At 37.5% G+C, this 20274-nt stretch overlaps 1 protein-coding gene across 1 annotated transcript; it reads right to left on the reverse strand.

Moving 5' to 3' along the window:
* Window positions 1-1750: 1750 nt before the first annotated feature.
* On the reverse strand, window positions 1751-4904 carry LOC134678603 (uncharacterized). The gene is made up of 2 exons (XM_063537232.1): window positions 4035-4904; window positions 1751-2197 (listed from the first exon to the last, which is right to left on the reverse strand). Exons 1-2 carry the CDS (start codon window positions 4833-4835, stop codon window positions 1793-1795), a joined length of 1206 nt encoding a protein of 401 aa, XP_063393302.1. The 5' UTR covers window positions 4836-4904; the 3' UTR covers window positions 1751-1792.
* Window positions 4905-20274: the final 15370 nt, after the last annotated feature.

The following is a 20274-nucleotide window of genomic DNA, read 5'->3' on the forward strand; positions in this document are numbered from 1 at the left end:
CTTGGTTACTGACATAGAATAGATCATAATAATACATGTTTCCATATAAGTTTGTTGGAATACCGTTATAACGTGAATTTGGCTCCACACACTCGTCCCAATTGCGGCGCGATTCGGGAAATGAATTAGAGATTAACTAGATACGATATAGTAAAGATATGTGACGTCCCACGAGTAAAGGTACTTTTAGGGTTTCTGGTTTCTCGACCTTTTTAATTTCTCGAGGCACGGGAATTCTCGACCAAGATTTTTCGAGTTTCTCGAGTATCTCGAGAAATTTTGAAAGCTCCAAAAACACCATGTTATTTATTTTTTTTTGCTTTTTTTCAAATCAGACTCGTAGGAATCGTAGGTGAGATCAATAATCAAACATATGGTGCATTTTTAGTTGCCATATGTTGCACTCAATAATCAAAAATACAACAACAAAACTATAGTGTATTTCTTTAGGTATTCAACAAAATGTAAACAAACCACAATATGGTATTTTATAAGGCAGCAATATTCAAGTCAATAAATTTAACTCGATGTGACAAAACTTACAGAAGTTTTACTACTTACTATTAATTACTCGTAATTACTCAACGTAACAATAAAGCTGCTAAAATTGTAATATTTTGCTAATAGGAATATACCGGGATGATTTGATTTATCAATAGTAATTTAGTTTTGTAATATTTGCTATTACACTTATTACATGGTTCTATAATTCGTTACAATATTTTTTGAAGCGTTTTTCAATAAAAAGACACTACTTGAATGTCATGAATCATGATAGTTTAAAAGTTTCAAAACATGAAAATCGGTTAAAACTAGAACGATGGGGGACGGATCAAGGTAGTTTTTTATTTGGTTGGTAATAAATGTATTAAGTAAGTATACTTACTTATAAGTAGGTTCCTACCTGAAAATGTAAATAAAAACATTGTTCATATTTATTTAACTACCTAAACATTTATTTAGGTAGTTAAATAACATAACATTATAGACACATCATGTGTTATACGCGTGTTTTCTTTTTACTTATCACAAGAGATTTATTTCTCGAGTTCTCGAGGCATTGAATATTTTTTTCCCGTCTCGACTTAGGACAAATTTCTCGAGATTTCTCGCCTCGGGAATTCTCGAGCAGAAACCCTAGGTACTTTATGCGGTTGCCGTGGAACGTCACATATCTTTACTATATCGTATCTAGTGAATCTCTAATTCATTTCCCGAATCGAGCCACCATTATCTACCATTATCGTATGTTCGTGTAATGAAAGCAAACTTGTTAGTCTTCAACTTGTTCGTCTTTATTGAATTACATCGCTATCTTACTGTGAGTTTATTAATGTCAGTATACATAAGAGTTGATACATTTATATATCGACGTAGAATTATAGCAGATTATAGTAAGACGCCTGACTGACGGTGTTAAGTGATTCTGCGTCAAGGAACACCGGAATTTGGAATAGTAATTTGTTTTACAAGAGCGCAAAGTTGTTTGTTTAATCGCTCGTACTCGTGCTCGTGTGTGTGTGCTCGTGCTCGTGCGTGTCGTGTGTGTGTGGTTGTGTAATAGTGATATCCGAGCAAGCGAAAGATTCCAAAATTGAATTCGAAAAATGGAATCTTGAGCGTTGCGGGGGTTTCAAAACATGGTCCCGGGTTCGAATCCCGGTAAGGGCATTATTTTGTGTTTTCCATGTATACGAGTAATACTAACTTTGCTAAGTTTGGGGCTAGGTCGATCTGTGTAAAGTTGTCCCCAAATATTTATTAACATTAAAAATAATAGCCGAAAGAACGTTTAAAAGAATCCCAAATCTGCCCAAACAGTGACCATGTTATTGACAGTTTGTTTGTATTCTTCAGTCACAGTGTAGTATGTTGCAGGGGACGACAACCTTTCAGGGAGAGTTAACGCAGGATCTTTGAAAAAGGGTGCAGAAAAAATGTATACGATAATGCTTATCAACACCTGACTTTTCAGTTCCTCTTTGAATTGTTCGTAGGAACAAAAGTTATTAACGTCATACCCGCAGAGAGACAGAAATTCTTTCAGTTCTGCGTGGTATACGTCTACCAGCTGGTAGAAATGATTTCTTCGCAAATCCCCGGAATCAGTTAGGAATAAATACATGAAATCGTGAGCTATCGAGCCATATCTTGCCCACTGGAAGTCTATTGGTATTCCCTCTATTGGCTTGCCGTTCTAAAACAAATAATAAACATTACTATCAAGGCTTTCACTGTCGAAAACGTTTCATTATATACATTGCCGAAAGGATGGATATCGGTAGTGAATCACTAAAGGATTTGTGCGAGGAGATCTACTAATCATCTAGGTACAACCAACAGCAGAAGTTGCAAAGCGGGCCAGGTATTCAAAATTATCTTGACACGACTTTATTGTTAAGAGAATAAGAGCGTGTCAAGGTAATTTTGAACACCTCGCCCGCTTAGCAACTTCTGCTGCTGACTGCACATTAATATTAATTATGTATGTAGAACCAAAGAAATAAATTAACAAACATAATAAAACTTACAAAAACTATAGGTAAAAAATTTGCCCCAGATCGCCGTCAACGGGCAAGGTGCCCAGAAGGCTGGCCGTATTTCCCCGCTGTATAGCGATGCTAATACGCTGGGCGAAATAGTGGCCAGCCCTCTGGTCACCAGAAGCTTCTATTAAGCGCGCCGACAAGTCTTTGTACAGTCGACGCGCACTTGGCCCCCACGGCCCCAAAGTTTCGAAGTTTTCGCCGCAAATATGTAGCTGCTTCCCAGAGCGGCATATTTGCGGCGATTGAGGCTTTCGGCTGAGGAAGCCGCAGCGCCAGCAGAATCTTTGGTGCTTGGAACATGGGACGGTGCCAGGGTATCAACGCAGGTAGCGTCCCAAACTAGCGGCCGACCCATGCTCCAAGGCACCAGTGTCATTCCGTCGGGCCTCTTGCCGTCATCCCTGGCCAGACCGCTGGGCTCGAGGACTGCAGGTACTTTGGCACTAACAAGAGCCCGACGGAGGACATCATTTATACTGGCATGGCGGGGGATCCTGCCAGCGCTTCGAACACATGAGAGGCCATGGTGGCCAAGAATGTCCACCGTGGTGCCACATTGACAGCGCTGTGGCTGATTGGTAGATGCCCCTAAACGTAAGCTAGCTGCTAGGCGGAAGGTAGTGTTGTCGAGAAAAGTCCCAATGTTTGGAGAGGGTAGCGCCTGCAGCCACAGACCTGACTCCCACTCTGCAGTCGCAAGGAGACGAGCTCGGTCTATCGAACTAGGTGACGTATCAAAAAAGGTTTTTCCGTACTAGTTGACAGAGCGGCTCGTCCCACTGCTTCTGCGAGCAGGGGTTTTCAGGCAGGTCTGTGTTGGGACAGGTTATAGACCAGACGTTCTTGGCCTCGGAGCAGTTCGCGGCCTCCATAGATCCAATAGAAGGACCTAATATTTTCCCTATAAGGCTTTGAGCACTGGGTGCATGCGAGGACAAGAACGCAGGTAAGGTTACACAAGTAATTTTGCGGATGCCCAGGCCGCCAAACCTAATGGGTGGTCCAAGACCTTTCGTCAAAAGAGATAGATAGAGAGAGAAGATGGATGTGAGTGTTTCAACTACCAATGTATCTAATTTTGAGACCAAATTGGGGTGTTTCCAAAGATGGGTTCCGCGAAGAATATACGTGAATTTTGGAACGAAAAGACAACGCTTAATGATGGAATAGGCTGAATGTAGATTAATTTTGGACAGGCGGTGTGATGTCGCTGTAAAATTTTGAATTTTTGAGTCAACGAAATTTTCAAAGGATTGGTCTAGGACGGGGCAGCCAAGGAGGTGAAGCGATTCTTTGTTTAAAATTTTGATGCCAGGGGCGAGTTGTCTAAAAAGGTTGATTGTATTGTCCTTCTAGAACCTATTGAGAGTATATATCAGATTAAAAACCAAAATATTGTACAAAGTATGAATAAGCAAGATTTTATGTGAGTCTTATTATGTCCAGTGCTCCATACAAATGTATGAATGGTCTTACCCGTCTTACCTTATATTTGAACATGTGGTTATTATGCCAGTTATCGCCGTGTAGAATGGCCATAGTTTGTCCAACTTTCGAAAGTTCAAAATGTTTTTTAAACGAATTTGTTCCCGCGGTTGACCCAAATCGTTCCCGCAATGATTCGTCCGTAATGGCATTCAATAATTGTTTCATAGTATATTCTCCATGCTGGATCAAACATTTGTCAGTGAATTCTCCTTCATGTAATGGCGTACACAAGTGTCCACTTATTTGGTTCGCTATTTCTCTAAATCTTTCCGGATAGCGTTGTTCGTAGATGAAAGATAAAGCATGTAGCTTTGCCATAGTTTGGAGCATGATCACAGCATGGTCGTAGTCTACACTCTGTATAGGCGCGACTAGGAATCCTTTCTTAGTTAGGTCTTCGAGGATCAACATTTCCTGTCTGAAGTCGTCACTGAATCCATAACATTTAGGGAGAACGCATCTCATTTCCTGCGGCACACATAACTCGAATTGATCCTGCAGGTTATCGAATATTGGTACGATTTTGTTGTAATACAAAGTTTCTCTAAGAAAGTAGTTTCTTACTGGCATGGTCGCGCGAAAGGTGAGGTTGGTGGGGGCGCACTTGATGACCGTCTCCAGCACCTGCGGTACTCCATCCTTGTTGACTGCACTGATGATGGCGTGAAATATTTCGCCAGCAATCCCGTCACCTTTCTTGGGTCCCGTTTCGAACTGGACATTAACATCAGAGAACCCTTTACTGACGAACATATCGATCACCCTCCTTCCGAGCTCATAGGTGCTTTCAGTTTCCATTGTTATCCAAACTGCTACAACTAATTGTGTTTATTCTGATTAAATAGCGTAGGTACTTGTTCCTTGCCGGAGATCGTAACAATGGCGGCTGATAACTCGTTTATTTAGCTTTGTTATCTTGGCAAGAGTAAATTGAGTGTGATCATATGACACAAGGTGACATGTTTAATAGCAAATTAAAATTACCTTAAGATGCACATAAGTAAATGATTGAGTAAAACATCAATATTTATAACGAACATTCTACAGATAGCTATAAAAACAGTACTTACACTCGACATAAAAGCCCTATATCAATTCACTGAAGTACTGCAAAGGATGACTCACGCTAGACCTGGCAGGGGCCGGGACCGAGCTGCCGGCGCTCCGTTTTCTACGGAAAGCACCATGTGATCACCGATATAATAATGTTCGTAAGTTCGCTCAAATTGAAGCTAAGAAGGTACTTAATAGGAAAACATATTTTCAGTTCTAAGTTTGAAAGTAAACTTACTAAATAAGATATTACCTATGCTCCTTCCAATTTGTACTATTTAAAACACGGAATCAGCAATATCACAAAACAAACCCGAATAATTTCCCCGGGCGTATTGAAACCTCTTAGGCGCGACATTGCCAAGTAAACTGCCTCGAGGTTGGATGCAACAAGTTTGAACTAATTCCGAGCCTTTGGTGCGGTTCCGCGAGTTTTGTTTACTTTGCACTTACGTTTGTTGTTCCTACCGCGCTCGTGTAGGTCTAATTTGTCACTTGATAGTTGTATTCAATTATTGCAAAGAGCGACTCCACACTCCACACACAACAATAGTTGTCTAGAGTAAACAGATTAACAGTTCGCCGGACGATATCAGCCTGTCAGTTGTACGGAGCTGTCAAATTTTGCTTTTAATTGACAGGCCGATATTGTCCGGCGGACTGATAATCAGTGGCCTCTTTAGGTTGTTGAATTTGGGAACCCTCGGTTACTCAATAAAAGTTTAAAATAGATATAGAATTTGTTAAATAACTCTTCAAGCATTCAAAACAGCTTAAGCTTTTTCGAAGTTTCCTTTCACGGCTTGGTTAGCAAACTCAATGTCTGATCATCTGTGAAAATATTACGTGACAGAATTATTAATTTTTTGACGAAGCACGGGGCGAGCCAAGGAGAGCGGATATTCAGTGTTAGGAGTTTTAGAGAGATGGCGCTGTAATAGATAACTGGATTTTTAACCCCCGACGTAAAATACAGGTGTAGGTACCTACATACCTATACATAGTTATATAAGTATCTCTGATCTGACTGAAAAGTGTTTGTTAGAGGCCTCCGTCTAAGTTGTATAGCTCGCGCTGACTTTATTCACAAATGTCTATGAAAATAGGTTTATATTTTTGGCAATCCAACACCGTCATTGCAAAATTTGTGCATAGTAAACTTGGTCCGACTAGGGTTTTTTCTAAACCCCTTTAATTCTGATTGTAACAACTGGTCATAAGTTTGATATGATCTGTAAGCTGTCAAGAGTGACATTCCTGTCTGTCGGCCGCCCGATCATATTCATTACAGTTTGAGAACAAGAACATAAATACAGAAGCAGGCTCCTGATACGGCTGCTCGGCAGAAATGATGACTCACCGTAGAACGGTCCGGGGTCCGGACCGAGACGTCCGACACTTTAGTTTTTCTTTAGAATGCATCACGGGATCACCGATCAGCCGTAATAGAAAACGATGTCTCGGAAGCCTCAGCCCGGATCTGAACCGTTCTAACGTAAATCAACCATTAGTTATTGTACCATGTGGGAATCCCTAGGGGTAACAGCAACATGATTATTATTATTGCACACGTGTAATATTATACTGCTACCTTGTCGGAAGGATAGAACACGAGCAAGCTCGTACTGCCAGTTCATAAAATATGCCAGCAACATAGATTATCTCCATAGATTCCACATGATGAAACATTATTTATTACTAGGTACACCTTATAAAACACTGTCCTCCGCCGTGTACGTCTGTTTGTGTGTATTTTTGAAAGGTTCAGGTGTATAATTTGTTAACGTTTTGTGTAACCCTACCTAGTTATTGATATTTTTGTCATACACGTTTTTTCTATAGGTAATCAAAAGGCCTACAATTTTGATAAAGACAATGAGGCCAAATCCGTCATACGGGAAATTACGTCAACAAGCGTTTTTTTTTCTAAAACGGTACACAATTGGTAATTTCCTGGCAGCTATTGCTGCTCGTTTCAGCACAACTTGTGTTGTTGTGACAGTTGTGACGTTAGTGTTCGAAGTTGAATAAAAACAAAGTAAAGTCGTACTTTTTTATTAAAATAAAACATATGAAAGTTTGTCTGTTATGGTCTATACTACTCTTAAAATATGTAATCGTATCAAAAATACTCGTAATCTCTAAATATAGGTATGCGCCATCTAGTATGAGATCTGTGGCCAGCCAGACATCGCTAGATAAAGCTCACATTAGCCTTGTGGTTTGGCTCATCTCATCTCATAGTAAGGCGAACCTTAGTTTAGAGACGATGAAGACTTAGTAATGTTATAAGACACGACTGTTTCTTGTCAAAGATCGGGTTTTATTAAGCTTGATAGACACTCGAGACTTAAATAAGTGTTTAATTTTAATTGATGTTTTCACTGTATAAAGATTTTGATTATGATACACGTAGTATGCCAATACCGATTTATTAACATAGGGCCTTTACCAAAATAAAACTAATCTTCTAATTTTTAGGTATTTATAAACAGTCAATAAAATATAAAAGAAATACTTTTAACTCACACCTTAAGCCTCTAAATATTTTAAGCGTAGTATCGTACAACTATGCCGAGTTTTTTTAATAAATTAAAAGAGTTACAGAGCCGCTCTACTCTACCTCAGAGCCATAAGTGACATTGATAAATCTATACTACTCATGTACAACACAATAAAATAAATCAATTTGTCATTTATCATGCTCTGACAGTGGTTCCGTATTTATCAAAATGACTACGAAGCGGGTTGGAAGGGTTACGTTTCGGCGTTAGGCATTGTTTACTATACTTTCCAAATATACTTAAATAAAACTTCAAAATAATACGTTAGTATTCGGGTTTACCTAGCTTCCATTCTCAAGAACGTTCTCTGTTTTGTATGTAGATCTTTCTCGCTCCCCATAGTAAAAGGAAAACGTTCTCGGGAACGGTATAACTGTATTTATAACACTGATCCCAACGCACTTTAGAGGTTGTAACTAACTCGAGTGTATAGTACTCATTCTAACTCAACTATTGACGTAAATATCTCGTTGGAATCGGTGCCTTTCATCTCTTGGTTCAACATCTACTATTCAATTTAACTTTCATTCGATATGCGTGCTGCCTAGCAATGTACAAATTGCAGAACATTCCCAAATAGCGGAAACGTTCTCGAGAATGTTCTCAGAACATTCCTGCAACATGGAAATTATTGTTTAAACAAGAGAATATACTTGAAATAAAGTTTAAAGAGGCATAACTTAAAACTAAATGTTATTATGCATATATTATTGTCTATTACAGTTAGCTATTTTGTTGATGTGATAAGTTTACCAATAAATTGCTTAAATTCTCACTGTATTTCAGAGAACATTTCGACTTTCGACAATTTTTCCAAAAATTTTTTTTTTCATTAGAATGTAGAGGCCTCTATCTCCCGCCATGCCAAATCTCAGCGCGCTCGGACCAACTTGAAAAAATTAAAAAAAAAAGTCGGCCATTTTGATTTTTTTTAATGCAGTTTGTTTTGTCTCGGGGCCCTCTATGACATTTGGTCGAGCTCCCCCCACTTATCACGCACCGTTTAAAAGTTGCCATAAAAAATAAAAGTGGCCAGTTTTCGCGAAATTGTTGCATTTTTCCAAAAAAAAATTTTTCATAGGTATCTAGGAGACCCCGAAATTCCGTGACCAAAATTTCAGCGCGCTAGGACAAAATTAAAAAAGTTTAAAAAAAAAAGTCAGCAATATTGAATAAAAATGGCGGCGTCAAATACTGCCAGGGTCCCTCTAAGACATTTGGTCGAGCACCCCCCACCTAAGTCTGACCGTTTGGCCGGCCCGTCATACATTTTTCTGACCGGAAGCGGACGACCAAAAGTCGGAATTTTCTGGGGGTAAGGACTACACCTAAACTATCGTGAATATTCATGGTATAAACTACGATAAATAAATAAATTCTCGTTCTCGAGAACATTCTCAGAAGTTACCGAGAAATTCTCATGTGGAAAGTTTCGCAACTTTGGAAAGTTCTCGTGCGTGCATTGCTAGTGCTGCCCAGTGTAAGATAAATAATCGTTTAGAATTTGAATAGATAATGTTGTGTGGCATTTTATACCTACATCGTTATATTATTCACCCGAGCAATCAGCGCCGCGAACCTGTGCGCCGCTTATGTAGCAATTATTTATGAATACCTACTACAATTTGAAATGTGACCTTCGCCTTTGAATTTGGTTTGCCTAAATATGTAACTTTTTAAACGTAAGAGTCTTGATAAACTGAGAGTTATTAAATTTAATAATACCTAGCTTAGTTTAGGTACTAGACATATTGACCGGGATATGAACCGTGATTAGATTGACCTAACCTAACTCTAATGAAACTAACCGTGAATCATTCAAAACTTTTAATGAATTTGGTCTATATTTTGTTTTCCAATTAATTTATTACAATCAAAGTTTATGGGTCTAGATTTAAGAGCTTAGATTTAATACCTAACTGAATTAGAGTAAGATTCAGATAAAATTAATCTAATCTCAGTCCTTCATAATCTAAAATGATGACATGAAATATTCAGCAACCAAAGTTATAAACTCTCTGGAATATAAGCTTTAGCTTAGTAGACGAATCAATTTCCAAGTAATGAATTTAAGAATTCACTTCAATATATTTAATATTACTTACTTACCTCAATATTCACAACAGGGCAATATTCGTTCCCTAGCGAGCGAGTTACCTCGAAAAAGTAAATGTGCAGAAGCTTAGGATTATCCTACTCAGAATATCTACTTTTTTATACTTACACTATAAATAACAATGGAATCGTGGTTTAAGTAGATTGGAATCATTGAAGCGAACGATAAAATCGCTCAACAGCCATTCTTTATCGTAAAAGCTGATTCAAAATGAATGGATATTTTGGCGTCTATCATTTGAATACATTATACCCTCTTAGTATTACTGCTTCACTAAGCATACATAATTGTGAGTGACATTGGAAAATAAGTTTGAACTTGGAATTTATTGCAGTACCTATAAGCAATTATTCAATGAGCTGCGAAGTTGTTTTCATGTATGATAAATAAGTTAGTTATATTCTAAAACTCAGCGTATAAATAGTTAAGGTTTTTATAATAAGTGGTGAGACAGAATCTTAATCTACTAGAGAGAAACCCGTATTTATTTTATTTTATTTCTTAAGTTCTAAGGCATATTATTATGTAGGTATTCACATAAAAGTTACTCACTATTTTTGTACGAGCGTATTCAAATGTCATACGAGAAGCGTCGGCATCATGCACTGCCTTGAAGACATTTCCAACGTATTCGTACTTGGTAGAATATTTGCATATCCCATTTGCTACATCCCGTTTTTGTCCTTGACTTATTCTAAGATACGTATATGTTTTTTGACCTTGCATGAAGATAATATATGTTTACTTACAGTTTACAGCGCACATAATAATCGTATTAATTAAAGACTGTGACATTCAACTACTTCTTGTTTACCAGCTGTTACTTATATACCTACCTAGGTACATATTACAAGTTTGGGTGGGTACAGTCAACTGTAAAAATATCGGTGCACAAATCATCTCAAAAACTAGTCCCATAGCTATAGTTATGTCAGCGAATTAAGAACTATGGGACATATTTTTGAATAAGTTGGCTACACTCATATTTTTACAGTTGACCGTACTTAATTAGATGCACTCTACCCTCGTCCCTAACTATATTGCCTTAGAAAATTTAAGGAGTTTAAGAGGCTTTATTTAAGTTTTCACACAAACGACACCCTAAAAGCATTTTTTTTAAAACTATAATGTGAAATATTGCTCTCCCAGCAATCTAAAAAGTAACAAGAGAGTATATTTAGTTAAGAGACACAGCAGACATTTCCATTACGTATTTATTTTTTTCGGAATGTAGTGAAGCAATCCCGTAAATTGCAGCGTTGTCCGGAACAGTCATTGCTAATGCCCGTCCACTTTGCCCGGTCATGAACGGTCCTGAATACTTAATACATTCCTACACTGCTGTACTGCTCGGAATCGAGTTGGTTAGAATTAGAGTTTTATGGGTCCAAATTTGAAAAACTTCATCATCATCATCATCATCATCTCAGCCATAAGACGTCCACTGCTGAACATAGGCCTCCCCCTTGGACCTCCATAGGTGCCGGATGGGGGGTGAATGCCATAATCGCCACGCTTGGCAGGCGGGTTGGCGATCGAGTACACCGAATTTGAGGGACGCTGTTGCCAGTCCACCGGTGGTTTTGGGCGTAGTTTAAGGACATACCCGGGTCCCGGGTTTGAAAAACTTGATCTAATTTTATTCCTGAAGCGTGAGTCCTTTTTCGAAAAGTTTTGATGCAAAACTAGAATCATGTGTATTATATTTACATACTTCCAAATCGGCTATACTGTTGATCATAAGACGTTAACGCATCGTCTACAACTTGACAGTCTCCACACAAATATAACAAAACTGCAAAGACAGGTTAACGTAGATTAAATGTATACTGCATCAAATTCTGGTGTGGCCAGTAATTTGCTCAAAAATGTTGTCTTTGATTTTATATTTTCAGTGTAGAGTGATTTAAGATGATTTAAGATGTAGGTAGAGTGGTTTAATTTGATTGCGTGAAAGGAATAATCCCGTAACGTGCCATAGAAAGGTCACTCATGCAGAAAGTTTCCAAACGCACGCCACCGCACTTGCGAAAATAGTCACGCTTTTAAAATTCATAACTTGCAAACGAACAACAAGAAAACTGTCTAAAACCATTGTAGCTTCAACGGGTCAGCGAACAAGGCCAACTGAAAACTAATTAGCTTAACCTGATGGCTCTCTCTGGGAAATTGGCTGATGTTTCCACTGAATAGTTTATTAAATACCTTAACCGCTTCCATTGTATTAAATCGCGAACGACCTAACTGGGAAGTGATCTTTACTACTAGATGGAGCACCTATTCCTATATGACAACTCACGATTTATTAAACTACTTATTCTATTTATTCTGTGCTTACACTGAATTTAAATTGTGCAAATTATTGCACAATTTAAATTCGGGGCTCTACTCGATGGGTTTTCATTTCATTTCTGATTCGCATCCCCCGGGCTTAAGCTTATGTTGACAAAACATTCAATACTGAAAAATAAAACAAATTATAGAATATTAATCAGAAATTAATTTATTTGTTAAAACAATTACAAATAAAAGAAAAGTAGGATAGGATAAAATTTCGACCCTCACCAAAACGAACTGCTGCCAGAAAAATAGGTTAGTTTAGGTTTAAAATGAAACTCAGTAGGCACTTTTTCAAAAACTTTTCGTTTCGATGTCGAGCGTCAACGGTGAGCAAGTGCCATAGGAGAGCTTTAGGTTACAGCACAGTTTCTCCCGCCTATCTACTTATGAATTCTGGCTTTGCTGCCGCTCGTCACCGATGCTGTAGCCGAGCTTTATAATGTAGAATCTATCTCAGGCAGTCTATATCACCAGGTCAGCAAATATTGAAGTTGTTTATTTATTTAAAGCCGAGCAACAACCTTGGACCCGAGGGAATAGAGAGCATGTTTTAGATATTGTGCTTAAAACAACACTTTTAATGTCGTATTTGTCAACTTTCACATTTTTCTTATCGAACCATAGTACTTATCATGAAGTACCTATAACTAAAATTTACATTATTTATAGGAGATTTATGACTATTTGGAAAGTAAGTACCTATAATACCATGAACAATTTATTGTTAAACTGTTAAGTAATTGGTTTGCAAAGCAATATTAAGTATAATTTTTTTAAAGATAGCATGATTAATTTGCTCGCATTTATTGAAAGTATATACTTTCAAAGAAAATAACTTAAAATTGGGAGATAGACGTAGTCGATGTTTGTTGTTACAGGGCACATAATTTAAAGAACCGAACCATAATTTAAAGATTAGAAGAATTTATGTGCCGGTTGAATAACATCCTAACACACTATAAATTATTTTATGTAAATAATTTGCATTATCCTATAATCACTCTTATCAGATGATCATATTTATATAGTCATATAATTACTCTTATGATGATGATCACAGATGTGTAATCTTCACTTATGTGACTATTTCAAACATGAAAACATAATTCATAATTTGCTGTAACTAGATAATCGGTAGTAAATAATACTATACAGAATATTTTTTTCTCGCTTCAAGTATTATTTGCACAAGACGAGCCGAGCTTTAAAACACGAGCGTTGTTGTGATTGCTGTCTCCCTGAGACTCTCAAGGCATTCATCATCTTTTATCATTTTTCATTTAACAGTCTGTCGGGCCGCTAATCTGAACTCGGGCTGAATTATTAAAAGTTTGTAATATTCCCAAGTCACGTGCTGAGAGTGCGGAATATTTGCGAGTTCGGGTGTTAAGAGGTTTGGCACGTTTAACAAAACAAAAGACTGTCGGGGCACAGCTGCAGAAAGCTTCAACCAGACCTATGGGCTAAGTATTTTATTTAAATTTGTACAGTCGACGTCAAAGATATGTTTACATTTTTCGCCTTATTACAAAGTAATAAGGTGCAAAAATGTTTACAAAAAAGTTTAGCCAAAAATCTCACCAAATATCACCAAGGGGGAGGGGGGGGGGGGGCAAAAAGTATCCGAAAACACCTCGCATGATTTGTGCAGAACCCCTTATATATAAAGGATTATTGTGAATTATTCGGAGAATGAGTCCCGTCCCGTTAAAACATTTCCAAAGGAAACACCTTAATAACAAATGTATAGCCGTATACCCGGCGCTCCCTTTATGCAAAATACTTTATTTGTTTGTCCCGATTCGCCGTAAACAAATTACCTGTTATTTGCTGTTATTTAGCCAACTGGCACCGTGAAGCCAGATCTGGGAGCACGGCAGTGCCCCCGCCAAGTCAAGCAAAACAAAGAGGCACGGCCGTACCATCCTGTTCCCGATAGTATTTACATTATGTCATTATTTAGACATCAAAATGTACGTTCGAATTGGCCTCGTAAAACATTTAGCATTTAGGTATTAGGCTTTGATATTCGGAAACGAATATTCTGTAAGTACCTACATACTATATATACCTATACCTAATACAATTCTGTGCCTAATAGGTCCAATTTGTTTTTTTTTTTGCGTTGTGTCTATAGGTTCTTTAGAGTTCTTTATTTGTGGACGTAAATGCTCTCGGGAAGAGTGCATCATTTAAAAATGGATGGTCTCTAACTAGGTAAGTATTTATTAATTTATCTGATTTTAGTAATTGAATTGGTATTAAAATGTTGTCCCATAAAATTTTACATTTATCGCCATCCCCGCACTTTACACATAGCTAAATACTCTTACGGCGCGATTCGGGAAATGAAATAGATCTCTACTAGACCTCAACAAGTTACGATATGGATAATTTAACGATATTTGTAAGATAGATATGTCAAATTTGACGTTTCCGCGATTCTGGCGGTCCTCTTGAACGATTTCGACAAGTTATGACTTAGATATCCAAGTCACATCTAGTCGATATCTATTGTAAATCTAGTTGATCTCTATATCGTTTCTAGATCTTGTGATTATCTCGTTTCCCGAATACGCGTGTTAAACTCTTATAAAGTCTGTCAAACCATGTTATCATGGCACGAGACCTAAACTACATACGCGCCAGCATTTTGACAATTTACTGCCTTTATCTAGTGACATAATTGGCTTGCCATAAGGGCACATAATATGGACGATAAATTTGTTTGTCAAATGTATTTACGAGAATCACGCTTGAATAGAGGCGGTGTGGAGTTTTCTGCTGAAGATTGGAATTTTTTGCTGAAGATTTACACTTATTTGCGGTTGTACCTTCCCCCGCCCACCGCCTGTTGTTACCGGGTTCTATTGTTTCATTAAAATTTCTTTGTAGTTTTACATGTATGTAAAATGTATAATTATTGGTGCAATAAAGAATATTTACTTACTTACTTACCTTACTCCATAAGTGTACCTACTCCAGAACTTCGTCTGGGTATATGTACATATATATCTATCGCTGGGTTAACTCTTTGGATGTCGCTTATTTGTCTGATCTTTTTAAAATGTTGGAGTGATCTTTTCAACCAGTAGAGTCCAGACATTTTAAAATTAGAATCAAGTGGTGTCAACGCCGTCTAGCCACACGACATACTACATAGTAGTGCTCGAGAGCTCCGGTGATAACAAAGAGCTCTCGAGACCATACACAAGGTTGCTGTGTTTTTGTTAAGGCGCCGTGAGTTCAGGTCGTAGCTCGCTGAGCACTGAGCGGCATAGGTACGTGCCTGGAATAGCCTATTTGGATTAGACCTATGTTCGAGATTATTTTCTACCGAGCAAAATTTGTTTGATCAGGTTTCGAATCGATGAAGTTTCTAGGGAAAGGCCTCAAGATTGTTACCTATTTCTATTTTTGGGAAACTAAGTATTCTACTTAATCGAAAATAGCGTTACAAATTTTTAAATTCTCGGCTAGCTGAACCCACTGCACCTAAAGGGAGTGAATGAACGAACTGAAATGATTGGCTATACGGCAGTGGCGGCGCGTCAAATATATCCATAGGCAAGCCGGGGCTTATTTGGCTTATATAATTCCTTTACAACTCTGCTCAAACGTCCAAAAACAGGCAAGCCGGTGGAAATCGGCTTTTATGGACGCGCCGCCACTGCTATACGGTCCCCTCATTTTCTCTCGTGAAATTTTCTAATATAATATGTAGAAACTGAAAATCTACCAAGGTTAACATTCAAGGTTGTTGTGGCCTACTTTAGTATTACCTACTACTCTATTTGTTTTTAATTAACAACAAATTTTTGTAACAACTTTTCAGTAAATTCCAAAGGCTTGCTAGTGACTGCAAACTACAATCACTGTTCTCCAATAGCGTGCGGGAAAACGTCTTTTACGTACCCGTTAAACAACGGCCCACTCGCCGGCCTGGAAGCTGGAGATTGCTCTCAATACCCCTTGACCGTATTCATTGAAAGTATTTTGCTAGAAACACAATTGAAACTGTGGGGAATGGAACGAGAAGAGTTTGGGTCAGTTGCACAAGGGACAGGTCTTAGTACAGTCAAGTGTAAAAATATGGGTGCAAAATCATACTTATTTTATTTGATACCTACACGCTAGTGTAAATCGAGGTACTTGTATTTTATTTTGCACTTTTTAGGGTTTCGTAGTCACCTAGAAACCCTTATAGTTTCGCCAGGTCTGTTTGTCTGTCTGTCCGAGGCTTTGCTCCGTGATCGTTAGTGCTAGAAAGCTGAAATTTGGCATGGATACATAAATCATGCATTGCAACAGAACGGTAAAATAAGTTACATACAAAAAAAAAATTTAGGGTACCTCCCATACAAAAAGTTTTTTTCGTTGGATAGGTCTTTCAAGACGAATAAGGGCCTCCTAAAACCATTTCTGATATTGTTAATATTTCCGGAAATATGCGGTCCGAAAGAAAAAAATATGTCCCCCTCCCCCTTCTAACTTTTGAACCATGGGTCCAAAATTATGAAAAAAATGTGAAACAAGAGCTTAATAAATACTTTTAATGTCAACTATAGCGAACATGATCGGTTTAGTTGTTTGTGAGTTATTGTAATAAATCTTCTTTTCTTAGCAAAAAGACGTATAATGTACAAAGCGCTGCAAAGGTACTAAGTGCGAGTACCTTATGATCTTACTAATTACTAAACGGGGGCTTCGTTTGGCCTATTTTGACAGAATGGTAACTAAGAAACCCTGTAGGGGTACAGTACACTGAGCATGGCCCGACATGCTCTTGGCCGATAATTATAGTTCTAAAATGTGTATCCAGTCTATTTTTGAAAACCTATTTACTTTAGACACCTTACTCCTTTGTAATGGAAATGTAATAAGGAGAAAAATGTTAACATAGCTTTGACGTGGACTGCTAACCAATAATTTATTTACATCTAATTCTACCGCATAATTGTCTTTAACCTAACGGTGTATCTGCACTCTCCACCTACATGTACTTAAATGCAACGTTACATTTATATTCTGCATGTGATTGTTAAGATATTTAAGAGCATTAAATAGTTTTATTAAAAGATAATTAATAACTCTACTGAAAAAGCAAAATGCGTCACATTTATGCTGCGACTCTTTTCACAGTTGGATATACAACAAGTTTTAACGTTCAGCTCAGTGATTAAAATACCCTTTCACGAGAGAAACGACGAAGTAAAATATAAATGATTTTGTTAAAATATTTTTGCAAACGATCTACGTTTCGAGGTGCCAGTACATAATAGAATTCTGAACAACATTACTTATTACAACAATAGTAGCCTTAGCAGTGTCAGACTGACCTGCTAACATCTGCGTCATTTACTTTCTACACCGTGTTTTTATTGAATTCCGTTAACTTCGGGGTATGGTTAAGTACGTTTTAGATAACTACTTAAATGGCATAGTTAATTTAAAAAAAATATTTTTTTTTTTCATTTTTTTTCCAAAAAAATTAAGTTTAAAAAGTAATTAAATGTAGCATATACCCATATAACCATTCCAGTCGCAGAATCATCAAAGTGGTAACTAAATGTCAGATGTGTCGTAACAGAGTCCACACAATGTGTGTAGAATTGTTTCGAAACAAAGTGTCGTCGCCGTGTGTACACTTTTCCGTAACAAGGTGTCGACACATTTGTGTGCACTTTGCGTGCGGTTTGCGACTAAATCTGACAGCAAATTTGTGACAGCAAATGCCAATATAAAATACCTCTTGAAAACCAAGGTTTGTCAAACTTCTATTAGTGTCTCGTGTGCTCGTAAGTAATTCTAGTAAGTCATCATGGGCGATGCAAATGATAATAATCGACCAAAACCATATAAACACCCAACACCCGTCAACCTTTTACAGAAAAGTTTTTAAAGAAATGCAATAAGCTACTTAGGTCAGCCAACAAATGCTCAAAAAAGTTGTAGAGGGAAATGCTCGGAACACAATTTTTGACTCTGTAACTTGGTTTGGACAAGTTAGGAGGTGAACATATCAAAAATCCCCGGCCGTAGCCCTTAAGCGGGGGGAAAAGAGGGGGCTTTGAATGTCCCATTTTCCGGTTTTTCGATTATATCTCGGAAACTATGCATCTTAGCGACATGGCCACTTATACAAAATGAAAGTTAATTTAATTTGTTACAAGTTTATTCAGTCAATTTTTTCGATATGTTGAATAGTTTTTGAGATATCCGCTCTTAAAAGTTTATTTAGGGCTCTCAATTTTATCTTGATATATCTACATCAGTGAAGGTGCTAGGCCGTGTATGTATGGTATCGTTTTCGTATAAATCTGGGTTGCTGAATCCATTTAAGGTATCACATTGAAACCATTCCATAAAATTAAAAAAAATCTTTTTAGGGTTCCGTACCTCAAAAGCAAAAAACGGAATCCTTATAGGATCACTCGTGCGTCTGTATGTCTGTCTGTCTGAATACACAAAATAGTTCTTTACCTATAGATGACAGGAAAACCTATTAGAAATGTGCAGTCAAGCGCGAGTCGGACTTAATGTACGGAACCCTTAATACGCGAGTCCGACTCGAACTTGGTCGGTTTTTTTAAACTCCTTTTGACGCTTAACCGCTGAACCGATTTCGTTGAAATTTGGTATAGAAATAGTTTGCGTCCCGGAACAGGACATAGGATAGATCTTATAACCAAAATCATCTTTTGAAGGTGTGAAAAGTGGCGTGGAAATTTGTACGGGAAATCAATAACCGCTGAACCGATTTATATTAAATTTGGGATGGTCTACATCTTTGATTTAGTTAAAAATGATAAAAAAACTTGACTTCAAACCTAAACTTAAACAGTATTAACTTCAAGAAGTCAATTCTGAATTCCGCCCTACACCTCATTTCACACCTTTGAAGGATGATTTTTGAGATAACTTATTATGTCCTGTCTCGGGACTCAAAATATATGTGTACTAAATTTAAATTAAAACTGTTCAGCAGTTTAAGCGTGAAGAGGAGTTTAAAAGAAAGTAAGTTTATATGTTTTTACTTTGGAATGGTGTCAATGTGATACCATAACTAAATTTGGTACTGCGAATTTATACGAAAACGATACCAAACATGGCCTCGTAGCTTTACTGTTGTAGAAGTCAAAATAAAATTGAGAGCCCTAAATTCTTATTACTTGACCAAACTTGTGTAGAAGGAAAAGGAAAAATAAAAGTCTTCGGCAGGAATATAAGACACAAATATATATATTTTTTTTGCGTTACTATTTCAATTATCAAATATAAACATACCTTGATTACATTATTCTAGTGAGATCCTCACAGATAAACAAAAACATTTACTTAAAAAATTACAAGGTCGAAATGTCACGGAACTTGTGAGAGTAATACGTGAAAAATAAAAACTTTTATGACAAAAAAATCTGGACACAATTTAAGAAGCATCCCATTGCATCGAGGAATCATCTGTATTTTTGCCTGTTTCATTACCTCCTCGCTTAATTTTTTGTCCTTTGTATTCTGTAGCAATTTGTTAGATCTGAAAATAAAGATAACTTGCGTCGTCACGGATGTCGATTTATAGGTTTTAGGGAGTGCAGAATTCGAAAACGATGATCATTTTATAATCCAAGATGGCCGCTACGTATTTTGTCATAAAAGTCGTCATGAATATCGTTTTATAGGTTTTAGGAAGTGCCGATTTCGAAAATGATGACCAGTCTGGAAACCAAGATGTGTGCCGTGCACTTTGTCATAAAAGTCGTCATGGATATCGTTTTATAGGTTTTAGGGAGTGCAGAATTCGAAAATGATGACCATTTTGGATTCCAAGATATCTGCCGTGCACTTTGTTATATAAGCCGTCATAGATGTTGATTTATAGGTGTTAGGAAGAGCAGATTTCGAAAATGATGACCATGACCAACAAAACGACATCCATGTCGACTTTTAACATAGTGCATGGCCGCCATCTTCGATTCCAAAATAGTTATTATTTTCGAAATCTGCGCTCCCTAAAACCTATAAAACGACAGCCAATGACTTTAATGACATACTGCATGGCCGCCATTTTGGATTCCAAAATGGTCATCATTTTCGAAATCAGGGCGCCCTAAAACCTATAAAACGACACCCATGACAACTTTTATGACATAGTGCGTGGCCGCCA

Source organism: Cydia fagiglandana, chromosome Z (assembly GCF_963556715.1).
Source record: "Cydia fagiglandana chromosome Z, ilCydFagi1.1, whole genome shotgun sequence".
NCBI lineage: Eukaryota > Metazoa > Arthropoda > Insecta > Lepidoptera > Tortricidae > Cydia > Cydia fagiglandana.